The sequence below is a fragment of the Glycine max genome, chromosome 4, assembly GCF_000004515.6.
Source record: "Glycine max cultivar Williams 82 chromosome 4, Glycine_max_v4.0, whole genome shotgun sequence".
NCBI classification, from domain to species: Eukaryota; Viridiplantae; Streptophyta; class Magnoliopsida; order Fabales; family Fabaceae; genus Glycine; species Glycine max.
In genome coordinates, this window is record NC_016091.4 from 37705739 (window position 1) to 37728657 (window position 22919).

Below are 22919 nucleotides of genomic sequence, written 5' to 3' on the forward strand. Positions count from 1 at the left end.
TCATTGATCACCATTGTTCATCTTGATCTCAATAAGTTCCTCAATAGGTTGTCGGCATTTAGGGCATTTATTGAATTGATGTTGAAGAGCATTTGCACACTCATTGCGCATACACTGAAAAAATAGAATAGATGTAATATGAGAATAATCAAATTAGAAAATGAAAATATAGTTAATTTTGATAAATTTCTTAACAAGTACCCATGGAAGAAGAAAATAAAATAATTTAAAGTGGTAAAGTGAATTAATCTTCTTGCATAAATTAAAATTAACTTGTACACCTTAACTTCTTCAAAGTATTAACTTGGCAGAATTTGATATTCTTACCTTGCAACAATAGGGTTTTACAATTGAAAAAGCTCCTATGAGTTAGAAGTTAATTCAAACTGAGCCTTTGTAAAATATTATACACAAACATTATATGACATTGCTACAACTTGTAAATATCTTACTATTGAGAAATTAATATATTTGTTGCTACTGGTCACGAAGAAACAAAACCACTAGGTATTCATTTCACCCACTGAATAAATGTGAGTGTTGATATTGTGATCTATGATTTTAAAGAATGTATGTGTGATGACATGACACACCACAAGCTCAAAACCTTGAAAACAAATTAAGAGGGGAAGGCGGGAAAGGAAGAAAAGAAAAATTAAGGTAATAAAAGAATCACAAAACACCCATTTTACCTTTTAGAAAACCTAACAATGATCTTAGCTTAGTTTTCCATGGCAATCTTGTACAAATACAAACTATGATGTATCTGTATAAACCATAACTTCTATTATCCGCATGAACCAATACTTGTGCTAATATCTTAATTTCTTCCTTTAAACTGGTTATTTATTCTATATATAAGTAGATTTGAGATGAAATCTTACCATATGTCGACAAGGTAAAACAGTAGTATCCTTTGGTTCAGTCATGCATATGACACACTCATTCCTAGGGTCATTGTCATCAAAATTAGTTGTGGATGAGTTTCCTATTCCATATAACTCTCTCAACTCATAACGAACACCGTTAATCCACAAAATCTACTTAACCACTTTTATTAGGAATGAACCAGCACCATTACTTTTCTCTAAGATACCTTGAGTTATTTGCATGTGAGGGGATGCATCTAGCAAGGAATCACCAGAAGTTTCATCTTCTAAGGTAGTTTACAAACTTGTTTTAGCACATAAAATCCAGCTTGTTATTATTAAATAATTGCATTTTCCACACATAAAATCCCTCTAAGTTTAGGGGAAAACAAGTAAACTTGTTTCATTAATTAGATGCTATATCCAAAAGGATAAATATAATCTAATTTTTAGGTATCTAACACATGTCATCTATGTCTAGCATAGGTTTGTTCAATATTTTGTTGTATCCTTGTATGAGGATCACACTTAGTTCCCATTTGTTTAACTTAGGTTTCAAAATGTGGTTGACATGTATACACCAGGGTAAAGAAAATAGTTTCAATATTAGTCAAACTTGCAAGCAAAGATAAACTGTAGGGGGAGAGATATAGGTACCTCTGGTAACCTGTTTCAGCTCCAGCTTTCAAAATCATGCCTGAGACGAGAAGTTCAGCAAGGGGATCTAGAAACTTCAATCCGAGAATAGACCCTCCTAACATGGAGATGAAAGTCTGTTGTTAGTGAACTTAAGCAAGACCCAAGACATAAATGGATCAAGTATCCAAATTCAAAGCTTGTGCTCCATAGACAATGAACACAACATTAGTAATATTTTAATTTCTTTTGTATGTTCTAATGTTAAACAAAACTGCAACATCTGTCATATGATGAATTCAACTAAAGCAAACAAGTTGTCTACAAAAGTAATTGTTTTGTAATTATATTAATAGCATTATAAACATATATACTTCAAACTTGAAGTTATATTAATCAATCTTCCTTTTTTACTTTGTACTACATACATGTTATAACTTTAATTGATGGATAAATTAGGAGAGTTTGAGTCATAAAGGGGTGTTAGAGAATCTTCATAGGATTTGAAAAAATTAAGCTAAATGCAGAGGTCAAGGAATTAATTAGGTAAAATATTACAAGTGACAAAGGTGATTACATTATATATGAATTACCTGAAGAAGCTACAAGTTTGTTAGTGTTCTTAACAGTCCGATACATCTACAGTGACCAAAAAAAGACAAATAAGATGAAAAAATATAATACAGAGAAATGAATATATATATATATATATATATATATATATATATATATATATATATATATATACAATGAAAAACAAAAATGATAGATGGAAAACCTGAATTGTCCATGAGGAAGAAGATTTTGAAGGGAGAATAAAAAAAAAGGGGAGAAAAATAATCAAATCAGATGCTTCGGGTTTGCTTGTTTAATAACCATGAGGTTAATGTTTGGTAAGGTAAGTAATTGATTTTATTATTAAGCAAGGTAAGGTGTGTGAGTCTTATATACCCGACATACAATTGGGGTTAGCATTCCTCGTATATGATTATGATTATCTCATTCAAGACCTATTTTAATAAATACTAATAGAGTAGAAATTGGAAAAAAAAACCCTCTACTTTCAAATTTTAATAATAAAAGCAGAGATTGTGAGCATTTAATAGCTTCGTAAGTGGATAAATGTTCCAAAGCAACTCTCATAAAATTGCACCCACTCAAAAATGGAGTACATCGATAAATAGTAATGTCACAGAGGAAATATAAGTTCATACTAACGAGGACTACTACAAAAAAAAAAAGAATGTTAAGATATATAAATCAAAATCAATCATGCAATTTATCCAAAAAGCTTAGGCCTTTACTATGATTAGTTCCTTAATGCGCACCTTGTCAATTAAGGGAAGAAAAGAAACTTATTTGTCAATATTTATGCAATACATATTTAAAATATAGTCAAGTTGATTGACTAATTAACTTCAACACACACACTAACACACTCTCTTTGCCCCAATATTTTATCTTCCTTACTAAAGGAAATGTTAATAGTTATACCTATAATACAATAAACAATGACAACATGATTCCTAATTCATTAATCACAGTCTATGGAACAATTGTGTACGTTGACAACAGAGTTAGCAATGTTAATGCAAAAAACATAATATTAAAAATATAAACACCTCAGGTAGTTAATGTGATGCATTACTTGTATTTCATGTCTTGACATTTGACACCAATCATAACATGATATCCTATTGTGTTATTGCTTCCAATGACGGTACATCCAGGATGATGGTCAACAACAATAGCACTACTGATGTAGCTCCATGTAGAGCTTGTAGGCCTTGGATCTTCTTCATTAATGGAGTCCTTTACTTCTTGAATTTTAATGGTAGTGGAATGGATAAGAAGAAGAGTTGAGAGGAGATGCCACTTCAAGGAGAAGATGAGTCAAGAAGAAGCTCACCACCATAGGAAGCCATGGATAAGAGCTTGGAGGTAAGAGAAGAAGAATGGAGGGAGAAGGAGAGAGGGAGCACGAAATTTGTGCCTCAAAAGAGGTCTGAACTTTGAAGTGTAATTCTCAAATGATCAAAGTTGAAAAAAATGCACACACATGACCTCTATTTATAGCCTAAGTGTCACACAAAATTGGAGGGAAATTTGAATTTCTATTCAAATTTCACTTGGATTTGAAATTGAATTTGTGGAGCCAAATTTTGGAGCCAAAAATTCACTAATTATGTTTAGTGAATTTTAGTTATGGTTCAGCCCACTAATCCAAGATTAAGTCCAAGATTCTTCACTAAGTGTGCTTAGGTGTCATGAGGCATGTAAAGCATGAAGGACATGCACAAAGTGTGACTATATGATGTGGCAATGGGGTGTAGCAAGCAAATGCTCACCCCCCCCCTCTAAAATTTAATTGGATTGGGCTTCTCCCAATTCAATTAAATTTATTTTCCAACACACACATCAAATATTCACTTAGTGCATGTGAAATTACAAAACTATCTCTAATACAAAAACTAGTCTAGGTGCCCTAAAATACAAGGGCTAAAAAATCCTACATTTCTAGGGTACCCTACCTACATTATGGAGCCCTAAATACAAGGCCCAAAAATAATCAAACATTAATCTAATATGTACAAAGATCAGTGGGTTCATACTTAGCCCATTGGCCTGAAATCTGCCCTAAGGCTCATGAGAACCCTAGGGTCTTCTGTTGCATCTCTGGCCTAATCTACTTGGAGTCTTCTATCCAATGCCCTTGTGGGGTAGGATTGCATCAACTACTATTCAAAACAAATACTATTCAGTAGAGCAGAACCTTATGAGAAAACAATGATCTTAAGTCTGAACTTAGAACTCATGTCATCAACATGCTATTGTCCCCTAATTTTGTACTTCCAAAAGCATGGCTTCTGGGATATAGTCCATAACCATTCCCCAGCTTTGCAGAGGAGCTAATAGAACAAAAGGGACCAATCGAAACACCCTAAGAATAAAATGGTTGATGAATGTAGAACATTATTAGCTCCACTTGACAATTGGACTGATATTTATGTGAAGACCGCATCTTAGCATTGCATAATATAATAAGAAATAAAGTGTAATACATATTAGAAATACACATTTAAGTATGAAGAACAGACACCAAGTCAATTTCTTTATATTCAGTCATTGACCATATTTTGATATACAATCAGGTTAGCATTCTTCTTATCTCATTCAAGTCTTATTTTAATAAATACTAATAGATTAGAAATTGGAAAAAATACCTCTACCCTCAAGTTCTGATAATAAAAGTAGAGATAATGAACATTTAATTTATAAACCTAGCTTCATAAGTGGATAATAAAAGCATAGATTGAAGTACTATGCATCCAATTAATTCTTTAACACAACAATATTGGTTTCCTCAGTGCCACCAAAGTTGTTTTTGAGATGAAACTTTCTAATAGAAGCCCAAGAACCAACTCAAGCAACAAGCCTGTTTTTAGGATCCAAGCACAAACTTATGATCTCTTTGCCAACTAAAATTGGGGGAAATCAAATTAGGTCAGAAATTGAAAAAATAGGTTAGAGAAATAGAAATTGAAATTGAGTGAGAATATGAGAGGGATGAACCGATGTAGTAGCCTCTGACAAAGTTGTTGGCAGCATCTTCCTTGTTGGAGATGAGTTGTTCGGGGTGGAAAAGTTGACGATAGGTGTCATAGACTTTGTCGATGACGGTGGATTTGAGATTGACGAAGATGGTGTGCGGGACATGCTTGTTGAATCTGGTGGCCATCGCATTTTTTAAGACATTAGTTTTATGAAACTGTCTTTGATCCCGTGTTGTAGAATAGCATTTTTGTAATAGTGATAATTTATTATTAGTTGATAGGAATATTGTTAAGAAGTTAGAGCGGGAATTTATTTACCAAATATCTTTCATGTCGAGGACAAGTCTCCTTGCTTTTTCTTCAACCAAATTTTGGAAGGTAATTCAATGTAATGCACCAATTACATTTATTCAAGGCATTCAATTGATCATTAACATAACATAAAATTAATTTTCTTGTAGTTGATGAAAACATACCTATTAGCATATCCTTCTGATAGTTTCTGCTAACAATATCACGAAAATTTGTAAACTTGTATACTTCCATGGGGACATCTAGAATAGGCTGCTCTATGATAAAGGTACAACCAATGGATTGTAGCTTGTAGGCATGATCACAAACTTTGTATTGGCCCGGATTAGCAACTACCTTGAAATTGTTCATCATATAGGTACTTCCTTGCTTCAACCTAAACTCCTAACAATAAAGTGTTCCTTTTTCACAACTATGTGTATCATATCCCCCTGTATTAACACATTACAATGTAAATTTGAATAGAAAATTAAAAACTGCTTCATTAATGAGATCAATACCTTTTGAAATCTAAGATAATCATTTTGAGACTCTTTTTATTCTGGTTCTGCACATACCATAGATGAGTTATCCCGACAACAAGCTTCAATGTTTGTTTCTTACCATTTATATCTTTAATGGCATCAAACTTCCTTTCCATTTCTTTGATTAAAAATAATAACTTAAAAAAAGTGGTAAATCTACTTATAAAAGATACAAATTAGTGACAAAGTTGATCAAAGGAACACTTTCCAAAAAATTTGAACAGTAGTAATCCAAAAGCACAGATGAACAAAATCATTTCAAATAGGCTTAAATACATTTTTGGTCCATGATAAATACATGTTTTTTGCATTTGGTTCCTGATAAATTTTTCTTTCAGATTGAGGCCCTAATATTTGAAATTTTTTGTCTCAAGTCTTTGTCGTTAATCCGTAATCGTTATCTGCATATGTGGCCATTAACTAGACACGTAGGCATGCCATGTGTCGTGCCATGTAGGAAAAAGTTTTTTTTTTAAATTAAAAAAAATGTTTGTCTTCATCTCTCCCACTCACCAACTTGGTTGTGCCACTTCCCCTGCCCCCATCGATAGCTGCTGCAGCCGTGGCACAACAGGTGATCTCATTCTCAGAGCTAGAGAGGTTGAGCTACGTCCTTTTCCTCTCAATGAGCCACCCACCACTTCCTCTTCCGATTTCGAGGAAGATCTCCCACCACCACTAGTTTCCAAAAAGCATCATCCCCTTCCCATAAACCTTCATCCCTAACACTTGTCCTCCGAATCGAAAACCGAATCTGGATCCGAGACCAAATACAAGTGATGTTCTCTCTGTCTAGACCCGCACAACCCAACCAATACCTCCATGTCATGCACAACCTCTGCCCCCAACACCCTGCGTTGCTCTCTATCCCTCACCTGAATATGCGCGTGACCCACCCTGTAACCTCAAGGCATATGCACGACCATGATAAACCAGATATGTGAACTATTGTGTTACCTCCACCCTCCATCATGTTGTTGTTGGGTTGGGTTTCAGGAAGTTATGGAGGGCACCAAAAAATGGTTTTCTTGGTAGTTTTTGAGTTTTATTCCCATTGACAAATTATTTACCCAATTTTTTCAATGCTTGCTGTAAATTAGTGAATGTTCATTGAAATTGAACATCCATTTGAGACATATGGGATTTATTGATTTTGAAGATTATTGATGGATGGTTGAGATTTAGGCAAATGAAAGTTGTGAATTAGAAGCAAATATTTTGAACGGAATATTTGCAGATTGTCGATATGGTTGATATTCGAAGTTGTTGGGGTTTGGGGCGTTTGCATACTATTGTGGTGGTGGTTGTGTCAAACTGAAAGTTTTTGTGGCCAGCGGCGATTTTGATTGCAAAAGTGGTTGTGAAGGTGAAGAGGACCGAAAGGGTGGCGATGAGTAGGAGCTGATTAGGGTTTAGGCTCAACAGAGAAAGGGGTAGCCGATTGGGAAAAGAAAGAAAGAAAAAATTTTAACATGCAAAACGTTGTTGTTTTTTACTTATTTTTTTTTAAAAAAAACTTTTTCCACATGTAATCCCAATTAGACAAAAATCACACGTGGCATGTTTGCGTGGCCGGCTAACGGCTACGTAAGCAGTTAACAATTACGAACTAACGACAAGGACCTAAGGCAAAAAATTTGAAATGAGGGATCCAATCCGAAAGAAAAATTTATTAGGGACCAAACACAGAACACATGTATTTATTAGGGACCAAAAACATATTTAAGCCTTTCAAATGCATAAAAAAAAACTAAAAGCTTACACCTTTTCAACAACCAAATCAAATTAAAAAAAATTAAAAGTCAAACTAAAAGCACGCAACATTTTTTTATAAACAATCAAAATACGCATACATTGATTACATATGCTCTTGCACATACCTAGAAATGATCATAAAGACTTAGAGAAAGGAAGCCACAATATTGGAGCATAAAAATAGAGAGAAATTTATTTACATTGCACTGATATAAACATTTCTTGATTTAATCCAGCTAAGCCACAACACTGGAGCAGACAGAGAGAAAGCTATTTACATTGCGTTGATACAAACATTTCTTGATTTAATCCAACTATGTTCATGCCCATTATTTACAACGTCCTTATTAAACAAAACTAATTTAAAGAGCAGCCAAGTGTTAGTGCAAATAGAATAAGGTAGCAGCAGGTCAATTTAATTCTTCCCTAATTAATCACCTAGCTAGCAGGAAAGAACTTTACAAATTAAAATTATGTAGCAACTGATTTATGTCCATGCCTATTATTTACAACTTCCTTACTAAAAAAATTTGATTTAAAGAGGTTGTAAAATATATTAACTTAAAAGATAAAACTATAGGAAAATCCAACTAAGTGAAGATTCTACTTTTGAACTAAAAGATTTCAAGTTTCCATCGGTATTCATGTTATAGTGAGAAAAATGCTAAAAAAATGAATATAACAACAGCAATCGGAGCAAAGAAAAAGACAGAAACTTATTTACATTGCAAATGATTTCAAATATCGAGTTTACATCTGTTTAAATAAGATTTCAAGTTTCCATTGGTATTCATGTTATAGTGAGGAAAATGCTAAAAAAAATGAATATAACAGTTGCAACTAAAGCAGAGAAAGGGACAGAGAAACTTATTCACATTGCGAATGATTTCAAATATCTAGTTTACATTAAATAAATGTTAGAAAATATGAAACTAAAAGTTTACATTTGTTCAATAACTGAATTAAATTCACATATTTAAAAAAAATATGTAAGTTAGAATAAGCTCAGCAAATCAATTTAATTCTTCCCTAATCAATCACCTAGCTAGCTGGAAAGAACTTTACAAATTAAAGTCATGTAGCAAGATTCAAGTATCTACTAATCCTCCCATATTGCTAAGAAAATGAATATAACAACTGCAGCTGAAGTAGAGAAAGAGAGAGAAAGTTATTTACATTGTGAATGGTTTCAAAATGCTCAATAATTGAATTCAATTCGCAAATTAAAAGTTTACAAATTAAAATTATTTAAGCTAGAATAAGCTCGGCAAACACCAGTGTTATAACAACCCTATGTTGCAATGACTAAGTAAGAAACTGCTCAGCAAACACCACTCTAACAACAACCAAGTGGCAACAGGTGACCGTACGAACAACCCATCATCTATTAGAAATGGAAGCCTCTATTATCTGAAGTCCCTAGCAACCCTTCTACTGAGTTTTATGCAATCTATACATCTTGAATTATTGAAAAATAGCTCTTTAGTGATTACTTGTCGCTATTAAGCTTTTTCTATCATTTATCAGCCCTTTTATGGAAGCTCCTCAGCCTTTTCATCAACATTATAATATAATAATGATATTTATAATTTATATATAAATAATTACTACTAATAAATTAATTCAATATCAAGAACCTCAAGCTTAGGTTGTTGGACCAAGCTATCAAACTTTAGTTTATGTTTATTCTAATATCTGATATCCAATTGCATAATTAAAAATCTCATCCTCTTTTCCCTTTGCTATGCCTTCCTTTTTGTGGTTGGTGTTATCAATTTTGTTTTTATTATGAATTCAACAGATTTTCTTTTATTGAAGTTAATGATTGTGAAATTGAGAATTCATATGGTGGCAAATAGTTGGATTAAGGCATGGTGAACTTATTTCCTTGTTCATTTCTGTAGAAGCAAAGACTTTGCCTTTGATGTTTTGATGATGCCATATGATCGTGATGATTTGATGCCTTATGAAAATGCGCTTCTCAAGTTTAATTCAAGACAAAAATCCAAGAATACAAGATACAACATCAAGAAGATCTCTAGTGTTTTAGGAAGGGAATTCCAAAATTGAAACTGCAAAAGGTTTGGCCAAGAAATTTAAGCAAAAATGTCTTTTTCAAGAGATTTACTCTGGTAATCGATTACCAGAGGATGGTAATTGATTATCAGCAGTTACTGAACGTTTTGATTCAAATTTTAAAGCCTGTAATCGATTACACAAGTCTTGTAATCGATTACCAGAGGAGATTTTCAGAAAATTATTTCCAAGGGTCACAACTTTTCAAATGGTTTTTACATGGCCATCAAAGGTCTATTTATATGTGACTTGGAACACAAATTTGCTTAGAGTTTTTCAGAACAAAAAGTCTTATCCTCTCAAAAAGGAAAATCATTTTATCCTCTTAAGAATTCCTTGGCCAATACACTTGCAATTCAATAAGGAATTAATTGAGTGCTCAATTGTACAATCTATCTCTTTCAAGTAAGATTTCTTTTTCTCTTCTTTCTATTTCTCAAAAGGGATTAAGAGACCGAGGGTCTCTTGTTGTAAAGAAATCTGAACACAAAGGAAGGGTTGTCCTTGTGTGGTTCAAAACTTGTAAAGGGATTTTGCAAGATAGTGGAACTCTCAAGCGGGTTGCTTGGGGACTGGACGTAGGCACAAGGGTGTGGCCGAACCAGTATAAATCCGAGTTTGCATTTTCTCTTCCCTTAAACTCCTTTATTGTTTATTGCTTATTATTTCCATTTAGTAAGATTAATTGCATTATTATCTAGGAGTTCTTGTTTAAAAGGAATCTTGGGTTGTTGGGTTAAATTAAAAGTAGAATTTTTAATTGGGGAATAGTCTGTGATATCTTAATTCAACCCCCCCTTCTTAAGATATCTGAGGCCATTTGTCTAACAATTTCTTCACTGGTTTTGAATTCAAGTATTGAAAAATATTATCTCTATAATCTCAAGCCTTCCACAACTGAGTATTAGGAAAAGAATTTTTCTTCTTTTGTTCTTTGAATTCTCTTGAACAGAGATATGATGATGTATTTATATAAACTATAGAAATTAAAATTAGTTAGCAATATATTTGAGTATCTTCCCTAATCAATCCCATACCAAGCAATGAGTAAGTTAGAACAAACTCAGCAAACAACACTAGAATTGCAGTGAGGAAAAGTAATTCTCCCAACACCGGAGAAGAGAAAGAGAGAGAAAGCTATTTAGAATAAGCTCCACAAACAATTGATTCTAACAGCTTCTACTGAAAACTCTGCCCAAAACTCCACGGTTAGTCCAATTTCCCTAGAACATTGCAACATAAACCCTGCATGCACCACGAATATATAAAGTAAGCAAACCTTGGTCCCTCAATCCCCAACAATAGAAATTAAACAAAAATTACAACGAAATAAGAAAAGAGGGAGGAAAAACGAAAGACACACTAAATGCTTTTCTTCCCCTTTTCCCTTTCCTTCTTTTTTTGAAACCAAATTTTGGTTCCTCAATTCCTAACAACAATGCAAACCTAAGCTTTTTGGTCCTCTCTTCTCCTTGTCACATTCTCTTCTCCTTTTCCCTTTCCTTCTTTTTGACCGTTTCTTCTCCTCTTCCCTTTTCTTCTTTTTTCTGCCTAAACCACAAAGGAAGAAATAGTTTTCCTTTGGTGATGTTGTGATGAAAGGTAGTAGAAAATAGGGCATAGAGTCTTGTGCCACTCCCATCCTGTCACCGGGTCATAGAGTTGTGCCTCAGAATAGGGTGCAGAGGCTACATGTTCTTTTCGTGAGAGAAAGACACTATCAGCATAAAATTTTGGCAAAATTTCACTTTTGGTCCCCCACTTTAGCTCCAATTTCGCATTTGGTCCCCCAGTAATTTAATTCACAAATTTGGTCCTCCAATTTTATAAAATCCTGCAATGTTGGTCCCGGATGCCTCAATTGGATGTTGACCGTAATGCAGTGACGTTGACTGCCATGTGTCAACATCTGAGAGGTTCCTTGAAAATGCTTGCATTTTTTTACCCAGCTGTGGTAAAATTTATTTATGTTGACAAAAATTCAAAAACCAATTTTTTAGAAATCCCTAACCCTAAAGCTTGGTATTTGGAAGCGCACTCCCAGAAACCACAAATGTTATCGTGAAGTTGTCGTCGTGGGTGAAGGTGCATGAAGGTGGGTGAAGGTGCTTGAAGAATCATTGTTGAACATCCTAGGAACATGGAGGGGGATTTTGTTTTCAAGTAAGTTATTTTATTTGTGGGGTTTGTTTGTGGAAGTGGTCCACATAGTTTAGGGTTTTGTTTTGTGTTTGTGCATGCCCGTCAACGAAGTGGTTTTGGTTAATTTGTGTGGTGGTCGTGTGTTTATAGTTTTGTGTGTTTGTGTGGGGTTTGCTGGTGGTTCAATTGTGTGGAAAGGTTTGTGTATTTGTGTTGAGTTGTTGGGGTCCACGAAGCTTTATTGGTTTTATTTTGCTGTTATGTTCTGTTGAAGGTGTGGTCCCGATATTGTTTTTTTTTGTTGTGGTGGACCCTTGTTGTTGTAAAATTGGAAACATGAATGGTTGTTTTCTTTTTGTCGTGGTGGTCCCCATTTTGGCTTTTATTTTTGTTATGTTCTGAAAAGCTTTGTTGGTTATGTTGTTTTTATTAATTTTTTGGCTTGTTGTCGTTCGCGTTTTTGCAAGCCAACTGAAGAATAGACAGTGAGGTTAAAGATTCACCATGGAGGAATGTTTATTTATAAGTCATCCATTGTGTATGTCAATGGAGACATCGTTGAAGAGGAATGGGGTTGGGATGTGGATACTATGTCATATATTGACTGGACGAAGGTCATTAAATCTATTGGCTACAGAGCATTCAAGTGCTTATGGTACAGGCACCCCCGAAAGGCACTTTGCAGAGGGTTGAAGCCACTGAATGGTGACTCTGATATTTTACAATTGGCTGAAGATGTTGCTGGGTTTGATGTGGTGGAAGTGTATGTGGAAAATGGGGTGATTGACGGATGTGATAAAAAGTTGAATGATGTTGAGGGAGATGAAGTTGTTGTAATTGATGGAATGGAGGTTGAACCAGTTGTGGCGGGTGAGGTTTAGGTGGAGGGTGAGGTTCAGGTGGAGGGTCAGGTTCAAGTGGAGGGTCAGGTTGATGTGGAGCCTCAGGTTCAGCTTGATGAGGAAGGTTTGGTTGAGGTTGTGGTGCAGGTGCAGGTTCAAGATGAGGCTGGTGGTGTGGGTGAGATGGAGGTTGTTGTTGAGTGTATGGATGATATTCATGTTGGGGTTGACAAAGATGATGATGATGTGGGGTCTGAAGAAAGTGATTCGGATTATGTTGGGGATGAGGAAGATGATGATGATAGCAACGACTGTAGTGAAGTTTCAGATAGTGATTTTGAAGAAAACTCTGATTGGACAACATGATTGGAGTCTAAAACATTTAGTCAAAGTACTGAGGCTACTTTTGATATTAATAAAGTGGAGTCAAGAAATTCTAATGAGTTAGATACTCCACCTAGAAGTGAAGATGAAGGTCCCCCAAAAGTTAGATATCCTTGTTTTAAGGTGCCTGAAAATGATGAAGATGTAAAGTTTGAGGTTGGGTTGCAATTCAGTGGTAAGAAACAAATTCTAGAGGCTGTGAAGACCTTTGCTGTAATTTCTAAGAAGAATCTGAAGATTAAAAAAATGACAAAAGGAGAGTGATTGTAATCTATAAACAAAAGGGTTGTCCCTTCTACTTACGGGTGAACAAGTCTATTGTTAGTCGGATAATACGACTAACTTTTGTGTAAGAAAATTGTGTAAATTGTATATAACTTCTCCCATTTATGGTCATTTTGTAGTGTTGTAATTATTTTTTATTAAATATAGGTAATAAGTACTAAGTATCCTCATTTTGTGTATTTAATGATCATTCCTTTTCAATTTCAGGCTAATTAGGCAAGTTCGGTGGAAGTGCTGATTTTGAGCTGCTCGCTAAGCCAATTCTCTGGCTTAGCAAGCCATTTGCTAAGCGCAACAGTTCATAGCTAAGCGCATAGAAGATCCTAGAAGCAGATGAGTTGTCATGATGCGCTCAGCGAGAATCAATTAGTTAAGCGCACCGCTTGAACCTCCAGGCTGAGCGAGCATGACTGGCGCTAAGCCAAAAGTCACTTACACGCGCTAAGTGAACCTATCTACCACTAAGTGCACGCCTCCCAACAGAATTGCCTATTTAAAGCTGAATCTCAAAATTGAGAGGGTTGTTGAGTTTTCGAGAGTTTCTGGCTGTGGAGAGACTGGAGAGGACCGAGTTTGAAGAGGAAGCTATGGAGAGCTAAATCCTCAGTTGGTTCTTCATGTGGGGTACTTGATGTATATACTTCTATATCTATCTGATGATGTTTTATGTGTTCTCTGTACTATCAGTATTTCATGTTAGTATGCTTTTGCCTTGATCACGTAGATGCATGCTTAGTTAGGGTCACTCAACAATAGGAAATGGTTTGATCCTTAGAACTTGATAGGATAGGGCTAGTTTATTGTATTGTCATGAGGGATTGGGGTACGATAACCTAGTTGTTGGTATGTATGTCTTAATGCGGTCCTGGTCAAGTTTAGTCCAACAAGAGGGATCTAAAGATGATGCTTGACTAGGATTAGGCTAAAAATGCATGAGACATCAGGGTTTAGCAGTCCAGGAGACCTTGATGTGCCATTATTTTCTCCTATTTCTTAACCCTTTTTGCATCATTTTAAGTACTGATTAATCTTAATTGTCAAATTAATTAGGCAGTTCTATTATTTGGGCTCATTCAGCTAATTTGATGTTTTTAATCTAATTTCAGAAATTAATGAAGCATTGGGCTTAAATCCAGAATTGGGCTTGGACTTGAAGAGGGCAGACTATTTTATTCTACAAAATTTTATCTTATCTAGACTTTATCTTATCTAGATATTATTTAGATTTGATCTCATCTAGATATTATTTCATCTAGATCTTATCTTATCTTATATTATCTAGATTTGATTTTATTTTATTTATGGGCTTGGATTTAAAACAGATTTGTAAGCTTTGGGGCTGGAAAAAATATATAACAGCACCAAGGTTCTAGTTTAGGCCCTCTCTCTTTTCTTTCTCCACTTTTTCGTTTTGCAATTCTAGTTTTTACTTTTCGTTTCAGCAATAAAATTTCGTTCTTCAATCCATAATTTCGTTCTCTATTGATTAATGGAAGGCTAAGTCCCCAACATTGTTTTCTCTTGAGGATCAAACACAGTTCTCTTTGAGGTTCTATTATTACTATTAAATTTTGTTCAGTTTTCCTCTTCACTAATTACTCTGAATTTGTTGCTATTAATTCATGCATGCTTAGTGCTTGATTAATTGTCTCTGCACTTAATTTACGTTCATGCTTAATGATCGTTTATGAGTAATTGGTGTATGTGTTGCTTAATCACATAATGAATGCCTTATGTTAAATTTCGCTTAGTAATTTAATTTAGGGTTGGATTAAGTGGTTGAACTGATAAAGGATAACTTCTCGCAATCTAGGATAAGAGACTTGCTTGTGAATCAAGGGGAAGCATCGTATTTTAATTATGATATTTTCTAATTCAATTTACTCGTTGTTTAATTTACCAAAGCAAACAACCCCCCCTCGCCCACACCATAATTGAAGCCTCTGCCATCAAATTTAAAATATGCTTACTTGGATGATAGCAAAAGTTTTCCAGTAATTATATCAGCCTCCCTTGTTGATGAGCAAGAGGAGAAGTTGTTATCAGTTCTCAAGAAGCATAAGAAGGCTATAGCCTGGACCCTAGCGGACATTCCTGGTATTAGCCCATCCACATGTATGCATCGAATAAATTTAGAGGATGGGGCTAAACCAGTAAGACAGCCACAGAGAAGACTCAACCCGGTGATTCTTGATGTAGTGAAGAAGGAGGTAACCAAGCTTTTGCAAGCTGACATCATTTATCCTATCTCCGACAGCCAATGGGTGAGTCCCGTCCAGGTAGTCCCGAAGAAAACCGGCCTTACCGTGATCAAAAATGAGAAGGAGGAGCTGATTCCTACTCGGGTGCAGAACAGTTGGAGAGTCTGCATCGACTATAGGAGGTTGAACCAGGTTACCAAAAAGGACCATTTTCCACTGCCATTCATTGACTAGATGCTTGAACGCCTGACAGGTAAATCTCACTACTGTTTCCTTGATGGTTTTTCTAGTTATATGCAAATCACTATTGCTCCTGAGGATCAGGAAAAGACCATATTCACCTGCCCCTTCGGCACTTTTGCCTATAGGAGGATGCCTTTCGGCCTGTGCAATGCCCCTGGTACCTTCCAGCGGTGCATGATCAATATATTCAGTGATTTTTTTAGAAAATTGCATAGAGGTATTTATGGATGATTTCACTGTATATGAATCCTCTTTTGATATTTGTTTGGATAGTTTAGAAAAGGTTTTGAATAGATGCATTGAAACTAACCTTGTTCTAAATTTTGAAAAATGTCATTTTATGGTTGAGCAAGGTATAGTTTTAGGCCACATTATTTCCAATAAGGGCATTGAAGTAGATCCTGCATAAATTTCTATTATTTCACAAGATTTGTAAGCTTTGGGGCTGGAAAAAATATATAACAGCACCAAGGTTCTAGTTTAGGCCCTCTCTCTTTTCTTTCTCCACTTTTTCGTTTTGCAATTCTAGTTTTTACTTTTCGTTTCAGCAATAAAATTTCGTTCTTCAATCCATAATTTCGTTCTCTATTGATTAATGGAAGGCTAAGTCCCCAACATTGTTTTCTCTTGAGGATCAAACACAGTTCTCTTTGAGGTTCTATTATTACTATTAAATTTTGTTCAGTTTTCCTCTTCACTAATTACTCTGAATTTGTTGCTATTAATTCATGCATGCTTAGTGCTTGATTAATTGTCTCTGCACTTAATTTACGTTCATGCTTAATGATCGTTTATGAGTAATTGGTGTATGTGTTGCTTAATCACATAATGAATGCCTTATGTTAAATTTCGCTTAGTAATTTAATTTAGGGTTGGATTAAGTGGTTGAACTGATAAAGGATAACTTCTCGCAATCTAGGATAAGAGACTTGCTTGTGAATCAAGGGGAAGCATCGTATTTTAATTATGATATTTTCTAATTCAATTTTACTCGTTGTTTAATTTACCAAAGCAAACAACCCCCCCTCGCCCACACCATAATTGAAGCCTCTGCCATCAAATTTAAAATATGCTTACTTGGATGATAGCAAAAGTTTTCCAGTAATTATATCAGCCTCCCTTGTTGATGAGCAAGAGGAGAAGTTGTTATCAGTTCTCAAGAAGCATAAGAAGGCTATAGCCTGGACCCTAGCGGACATTCCTGGTATTAGCCCATCCACATGTATGCATCGAATAAATTTAGAGGATGGGGCTAAACCAGTAAGACAGCCACAGAGAAGACTCAACCCGGTGATTCTTGATGTAGTGAAGAAGGAGGTAACCAAGCTTTTGCAAGCTGACATCATTTATCCTATCTCCGACAGCCAATGGGTGAGTCCCGTCCAGGTAGTCCGAAGAAAACCGGCCTTACCGTGATCAAAAATGAGAAGGAGGAGCTGATTCCTACTCGGGTGCAGAACAGTTGGAGAGTCTGCATCGACTATAGGAGGTTGAACCAGGTTACCAAAAAGGACCATTTTCCACTGCCATTCATTGACTAGATGCTTGAACGCCTGACAGGTAAATCTCACTACTGTTTCCTTGATGGTTTTTCTAGTTATATGCAAATCACTATTGCTCCTGAGGATCAGGAAAAGACCATATTCACCTGCCCCTTCGGCACTTTTGCCTATAGGAGGATGCCTTTCGGCCTGTGCAATGCCCCTGGTACCTTCCAGCGGTGCATGATCAATATATTCAGTGATTTTTTAGAAAATTGCATAGAGGTATTTATGGATGATTTCACTGTATATGAATCCTCTTTTGATATTTGTTTGGATAGTTTAGAAAAGGTTTTGAATAGATGCATTGAAACTAACCTTGTTCTAAATTTTGAAAAATGTCATTTTATGGTTGAGCAAGGTATAGTTTTAGGCCACATTATTTCCAATAAGGGCATTGAAGTAGATCCTGCATAAATTTCTATTATTTCACAATTGCCTTACCCCTCTTGTGTGCGAGAGGTGTGATATTTTCTTGGTCATGCAGGATTCTACAGGCGCTTTATAAGAGATTTTAGCAAAGTAGCCCTTCCACTATCCAACTTGTTGCAAAAGGAGGTGGAGTTTGACTTTAATGATAAATGCAAAGAGGCCTTTCATTGCCTCGAAAGAGCACTGACTACCACCCTATCATTCAAGCACCTGATTGGACAGCCCCATTTGAGCTAATGTGCAATGCATCCAATTACACATTGGGGGTTGTCCTTGCTCAAAAGATCTCCTTACTTCAACTTACTTCTTTTCCACCAAGACTTAGGGAGTTTTTCTTTTCCTATCTCCTCCTTTACTTTTATTACATTTGTCCAATTCTATTTGATGGTTTAATTGCTTTTCATCTTTTAATTATGCTACATTGAGGACAATGTGTTGTTTAAGTATGGGGGGACTGTTCTTTGGTTTTGGTTTTGCTAGTTTTGTTAGTTTTGTTAATTTTTTTAGTTGTGTTAAATTTGTTAATTTTGTTAGTTTTGTTGGGTTTCTAGTTTAATATTTTAGGCCAATTCTGTTTGCATGTACAACTTTGCATGTTTTTCTTTGAATTATATGATATGTTCAAGTAATGGGTAATTGTTTTGAAAACAAAAGTCTCTTGACATTTTGTGATTTGAAATCCTTGTTTTTCCTCTACATGTCATAATAGTTTTGAAAGCTCAATTTGAAAGTGATAAGTTTACCTTTGTGAGAATTTGAGCCATCCATCATCATAATCATTTGGTGTGTTTTGCCCCATTGATTGCTTGCAAAATAGCCTTGGCTTGATTCTTGTTGATGCTTCCTAATTCACATGTATATTTGGAAATGATTTAGGCAATTATGTTCTTATAAGCCTCTAGCGAAATAGACCTACCTTGAATTAATTCCTTTGATAGCCCTTTTGAGCCTTGTTTCCCTTTCCTTGTTTTGAAGCTCACTACAAGCCTTAAGTGAAAAACCATGATATCACCTTACCCTTAAGGAATTTTGGAGCTTTGGAATTTTTTGGGAATAAGTGTTGTGTGGGGGGGGGGGGGGGGGGTTGTTGGATAACATGTTTTGTTGGTTATGCTTCATGATGTATTTTTGGCCATACTGATGTACATTGTATATGGGTTAAATGTTGGACATGCTGCTGAATGATATGTTAGTTCTCAAATGCTACTGCTAAAAAAAAGCAATAAAGTTGAGTGAATAAGATCTTAAATGGAAAAAGAATGACGAGACTCTTGGCTCTACTCTTTGCGTTTAAATTTTATCTTTAGGTTTTCTTATTTTTTCTTAATATGCACTTATTCCCCATTGCTCCTCTATTCCTTTGGGATTTAGCTACTTATTCCATCTTTTTCCCTACCTTGTCCTTGGCCCCATTACAACCTTAAAAGACCTTTTGATCCTCATATGCATGTGTTTGTCAAGTTGTTTGTCAATTTTAGAATTTTGCCAAGTCTATGTGATGTTTGTTTTCATGGGTGCTTCGAGAGTAAACAGTAGCCTAGACACTTGAGAGATAGAGTGTATATCTTGTGAGGCTTAATCATTTTCATTCTTGAGCTCATTAACTATTTTGCCATGATTGGGTTGCTTGGATGATTTTCACGAATGTCTTGACTCTTTGGATCTCTTCATGTTAGATGTTACCCATTCCTTGATGTTCATTGAGAAATATGTAAATGTTTTTGTTTGTCACTCTTTGATATCCTTGGATTTTGTTCTTTATTTCATTTTTCCCAGGAGTGCAAAAGGCTAAGTATGGGGGGGGGGGTTTGATGTTCCATTATTTTCTCCTATTTCTTAACCCTTTTTGCACCAATTTAAGTACTGATTAATCTTAATTGTCAAATTAATTAGGCAGTTTTATTATTTGGACTCATTCAGCTAATTTGATGTTTTTAATCTAATTTCAGGAATTAATGAAGCATTAGGCTTAAATCCAGAATTGTGCTTGGACTTGAAGAGGGCAGACTATTTTATTCTATAAAATTTTATCTTATCTAGACTTTATCTTATCCAGATATTATTTAGATTTGATATCATCTAGATATTATTTTATCTAGATCTTATCTTATCTTATCTAGATTTGATTTGATTTTATTTATGGGCTTGGATTTAAAACAGATTTGTAAGCTTTGAGGCTGGAAAAAATATATAACAGCACCAAGGTTCTAGTTTAGGCCCTCTCTCTTCTCTTTCTCCACTTTTTCGTTTTGCAATTCCAGTTTTTACTTTTCGTTTCAGGAATAAAATTCCGTTCTTCAATCCATAATTTCGTTCTCTATTGATTAATGGAAGGCTAAGTCCCTAGCGTTGTTTTCTCTTAAGGATCAAGCACAGTTCTCTTTGAGGTAATCAAAGAGCTTGGTGAAAATGTAGAACATTGCCTGTGTGTCAAACATTTGTATGGTAACTAGAAGAAGAAGTATCCGGGAGCACACATGAAAGAGTTGATGTGGATGGTAGCTCGAGCAACAACTTATGATGTTGAAGCTTGGAAGGATCTAGAAAGGTTAAACCCTGCTTCTTGAACAAGGTCTGCTTTTAAGGTAAACACAAAATGTGATTTGCAAGTGAATAACATGTGTGAGGCATTCAACAATGTAATAATGGAGTACAGAGATAAGCCAATTATTACACTATTGGAGGGAATCCAATTTTACATAAGTTCTAGAATTGTCAAGTTGAGGACTATCCTCATGAGGTATGAGGGTTCAATATGTCCTAAAGTTCAGCAAATCATTGAAAAAAATAAAAAAGCATGTGAAACATGGCGGGCACATTGGTATGGTGATGTTGATTTGTCTTTGTTTGAGGTGTCAAAGGGCATGGAAAAATTTGTTGTCAATCTAAAACAACAGACATGTTCTTGTAGAAAATGGGAGTTAACTAGAATTCCATGCACTCATTCCATAGCATGCATGAGGATCAATGGTGTTGAACCAGAACTCAATGTGAATTCTTATTACAGGTGTTATTTTATGTAATTCCATGCAGTCATCTTATTTTTTTTACATGGTTTTTTTATTTGAATATGTATACTTGTTGCATTTGGTAGGAAATGTACTGTGTTGACCACGTATTCATTTATTTTCTACCCATGCAATGGACCCAACTTATGGCCTCCTCTGCAAACACCAGCGATGCTTCCACCTGTCATGAGGAGAGCTCCTGGAAGACCAAAGAAAGCAAGGAACAAGAAAAATGATGAGTCTACCATGAGGTCCAACCTGGCAAGACAGTCAAGATCAGTAGTTTGCAAAAATTGTCCCACAATTGGACACAACAGAAGGACATGTAAAGGAAAGACATTTGTAGATAGGACCATTCCAAAAGGGGGAAATAAGGTACTTTTGTGTTGCATAAGTGCTGTAAATTTCATTTATCATAGATTCTTATTACATTCACCATTCTTATCATATTTGTTTTACATATTGACAGAACTTGAAGAGACAATCACCATGTCTCACCCCTGTTGCAACAAAGAAACAAAAAAATGGTCCAAGCACAAGTCAGACCACATCTGCAGGACATCAAGGAGGTGACAGCACCAATGAAACACAATAATCACGAATCAACTAAGGGAGCATCCAAGGAGAGATTGGGCACAACAATGTTATAGCTGCTTTATTTTTCATTTTGTTTAGGCTAATTTAATTTAGGAACCTGGTTCTATCTGAATGTTTAATTCAGAGGCCTTGTAATGCACTCATTAAGTTTTTACCAGTTGTTGTAATTAAAGTCTGCACAATATCAAACAATGTTATATCAGCCTTTTTAATTGCAATGTTATATCTGCCTTGTTTTTTTGCAAATATGGTGAGTTTATGGATGCCTTGCTTTCTGTAGTAAGGTGGCAACTCTCTTAGTATACTACCAATCTCTAACAGTTTTGTTAACAACAACAATGTACCATTTGTGGTTTTGTAAGCATCACTGTACTTGGTTTTGTTAACTTTTCCCAACCAAGGATTCACAAAACACTCTACAAGCTTATGTCAAGAACCAGATTTTACATTTAACAACCATCATTGCTTATGATTAATGCCAAAAAATACTATTTAACACAACTGTAATAAAGTACCTGTTTAACACCATCACTCAAACTCAAGTCACAATACTTTATTTCATAACATTCACAACCGACAATTGTACATTTAGGAATATATCATCAACATGAAAAGTTTCACAAACTTAGTCATATTCCACTAAATTCTCAACCTGATCAGCATCACAAGCTTAAATTCTCAAAACAAAGTGTCTACCCAAACTTACTCATATTTCACTAAATACATATTTGAAGGCTAAATACAAAATTAATACCAAATTTGAACACCCATAAAATCTTCTTTCACTAACATACCAATTCAACAATTCCTCAATTACAATCTGCATATTACAAAGAACCAAAAAAATCACCATGACTTTCTTCCTAACTAATTACAAAATGTCAACATGTTATTGGAGCCGAATTACTACCATTTGCACAGACTCAACAAACAAACCACCAACAACCAATAACATTCCCCTACGACATTGCCAAATTACATTCCCTGCTACATTCTCAAATTACAGACCTCAGATACATAATAAAGACACTAACAAGCAAACACAGACCCAAGAAACAACCAAAACAATCCCTAAAAAATTTTCCTTCATCTTCATGTCACTGATCCTGCTTTGCAAATCCTTTTCCCTCAACTTCAATTCATCAACCTTCTTCATCAGTGCTACAATAATCTTCTTCTGACGAATGTTGACAATTGGATCGTGCCACTCAAAATAATTACACCCTTTCCTACCTATAACCTACATGCTGAAAATATCCAAAAAGAATCAACAAATAAGCTATAACACAACCCCTACGAAATTATTATTCCTTACCTTGTATAGACCACATCCATAGAAACGCCTCCAGGATTATCCTCAGTCCACGATGTCACCAGTGGAGCCTCTATGTTACAGAGACACAACACGCGACTTCGGGCCTTGGAGGTGTACGATGAGGAACTCCTTTCCATGGCACCGTTTATGGAGGACAACAACACCTTAAGCACCACCACTATGCAGCGACACAATCACCCCGA

The 22919-nt window shown here is 35.3% G+C and overlaps 1 protein-coding gene across 1 annotated transcript; it reads right to left on the reverse strand.

Moving 5' to 3' along the window:
* Positions 1 to 5244, reverse strand: LOC102660432 (E3 ubiquitin ligase Rnf157-like). The gene is made up of 5 exons (XM_006579187.1): positions 5098 to 5244; positions 2099 to 2144; positions 1537 to 1623; positions 885 to 988; positions 1 to 114 (listed from the first exon to the last, which is right to left on the reverse strand). Exons 1-5 carry the CDS (start codon positions 5242 to 5244, stop codon positions 1 to 3), a joined length of 498 nt encoding a protein of 165 aa, XP_006579250.1.
* Positions 5245 to 22919: the final 17675 nt, after the last annotated feature.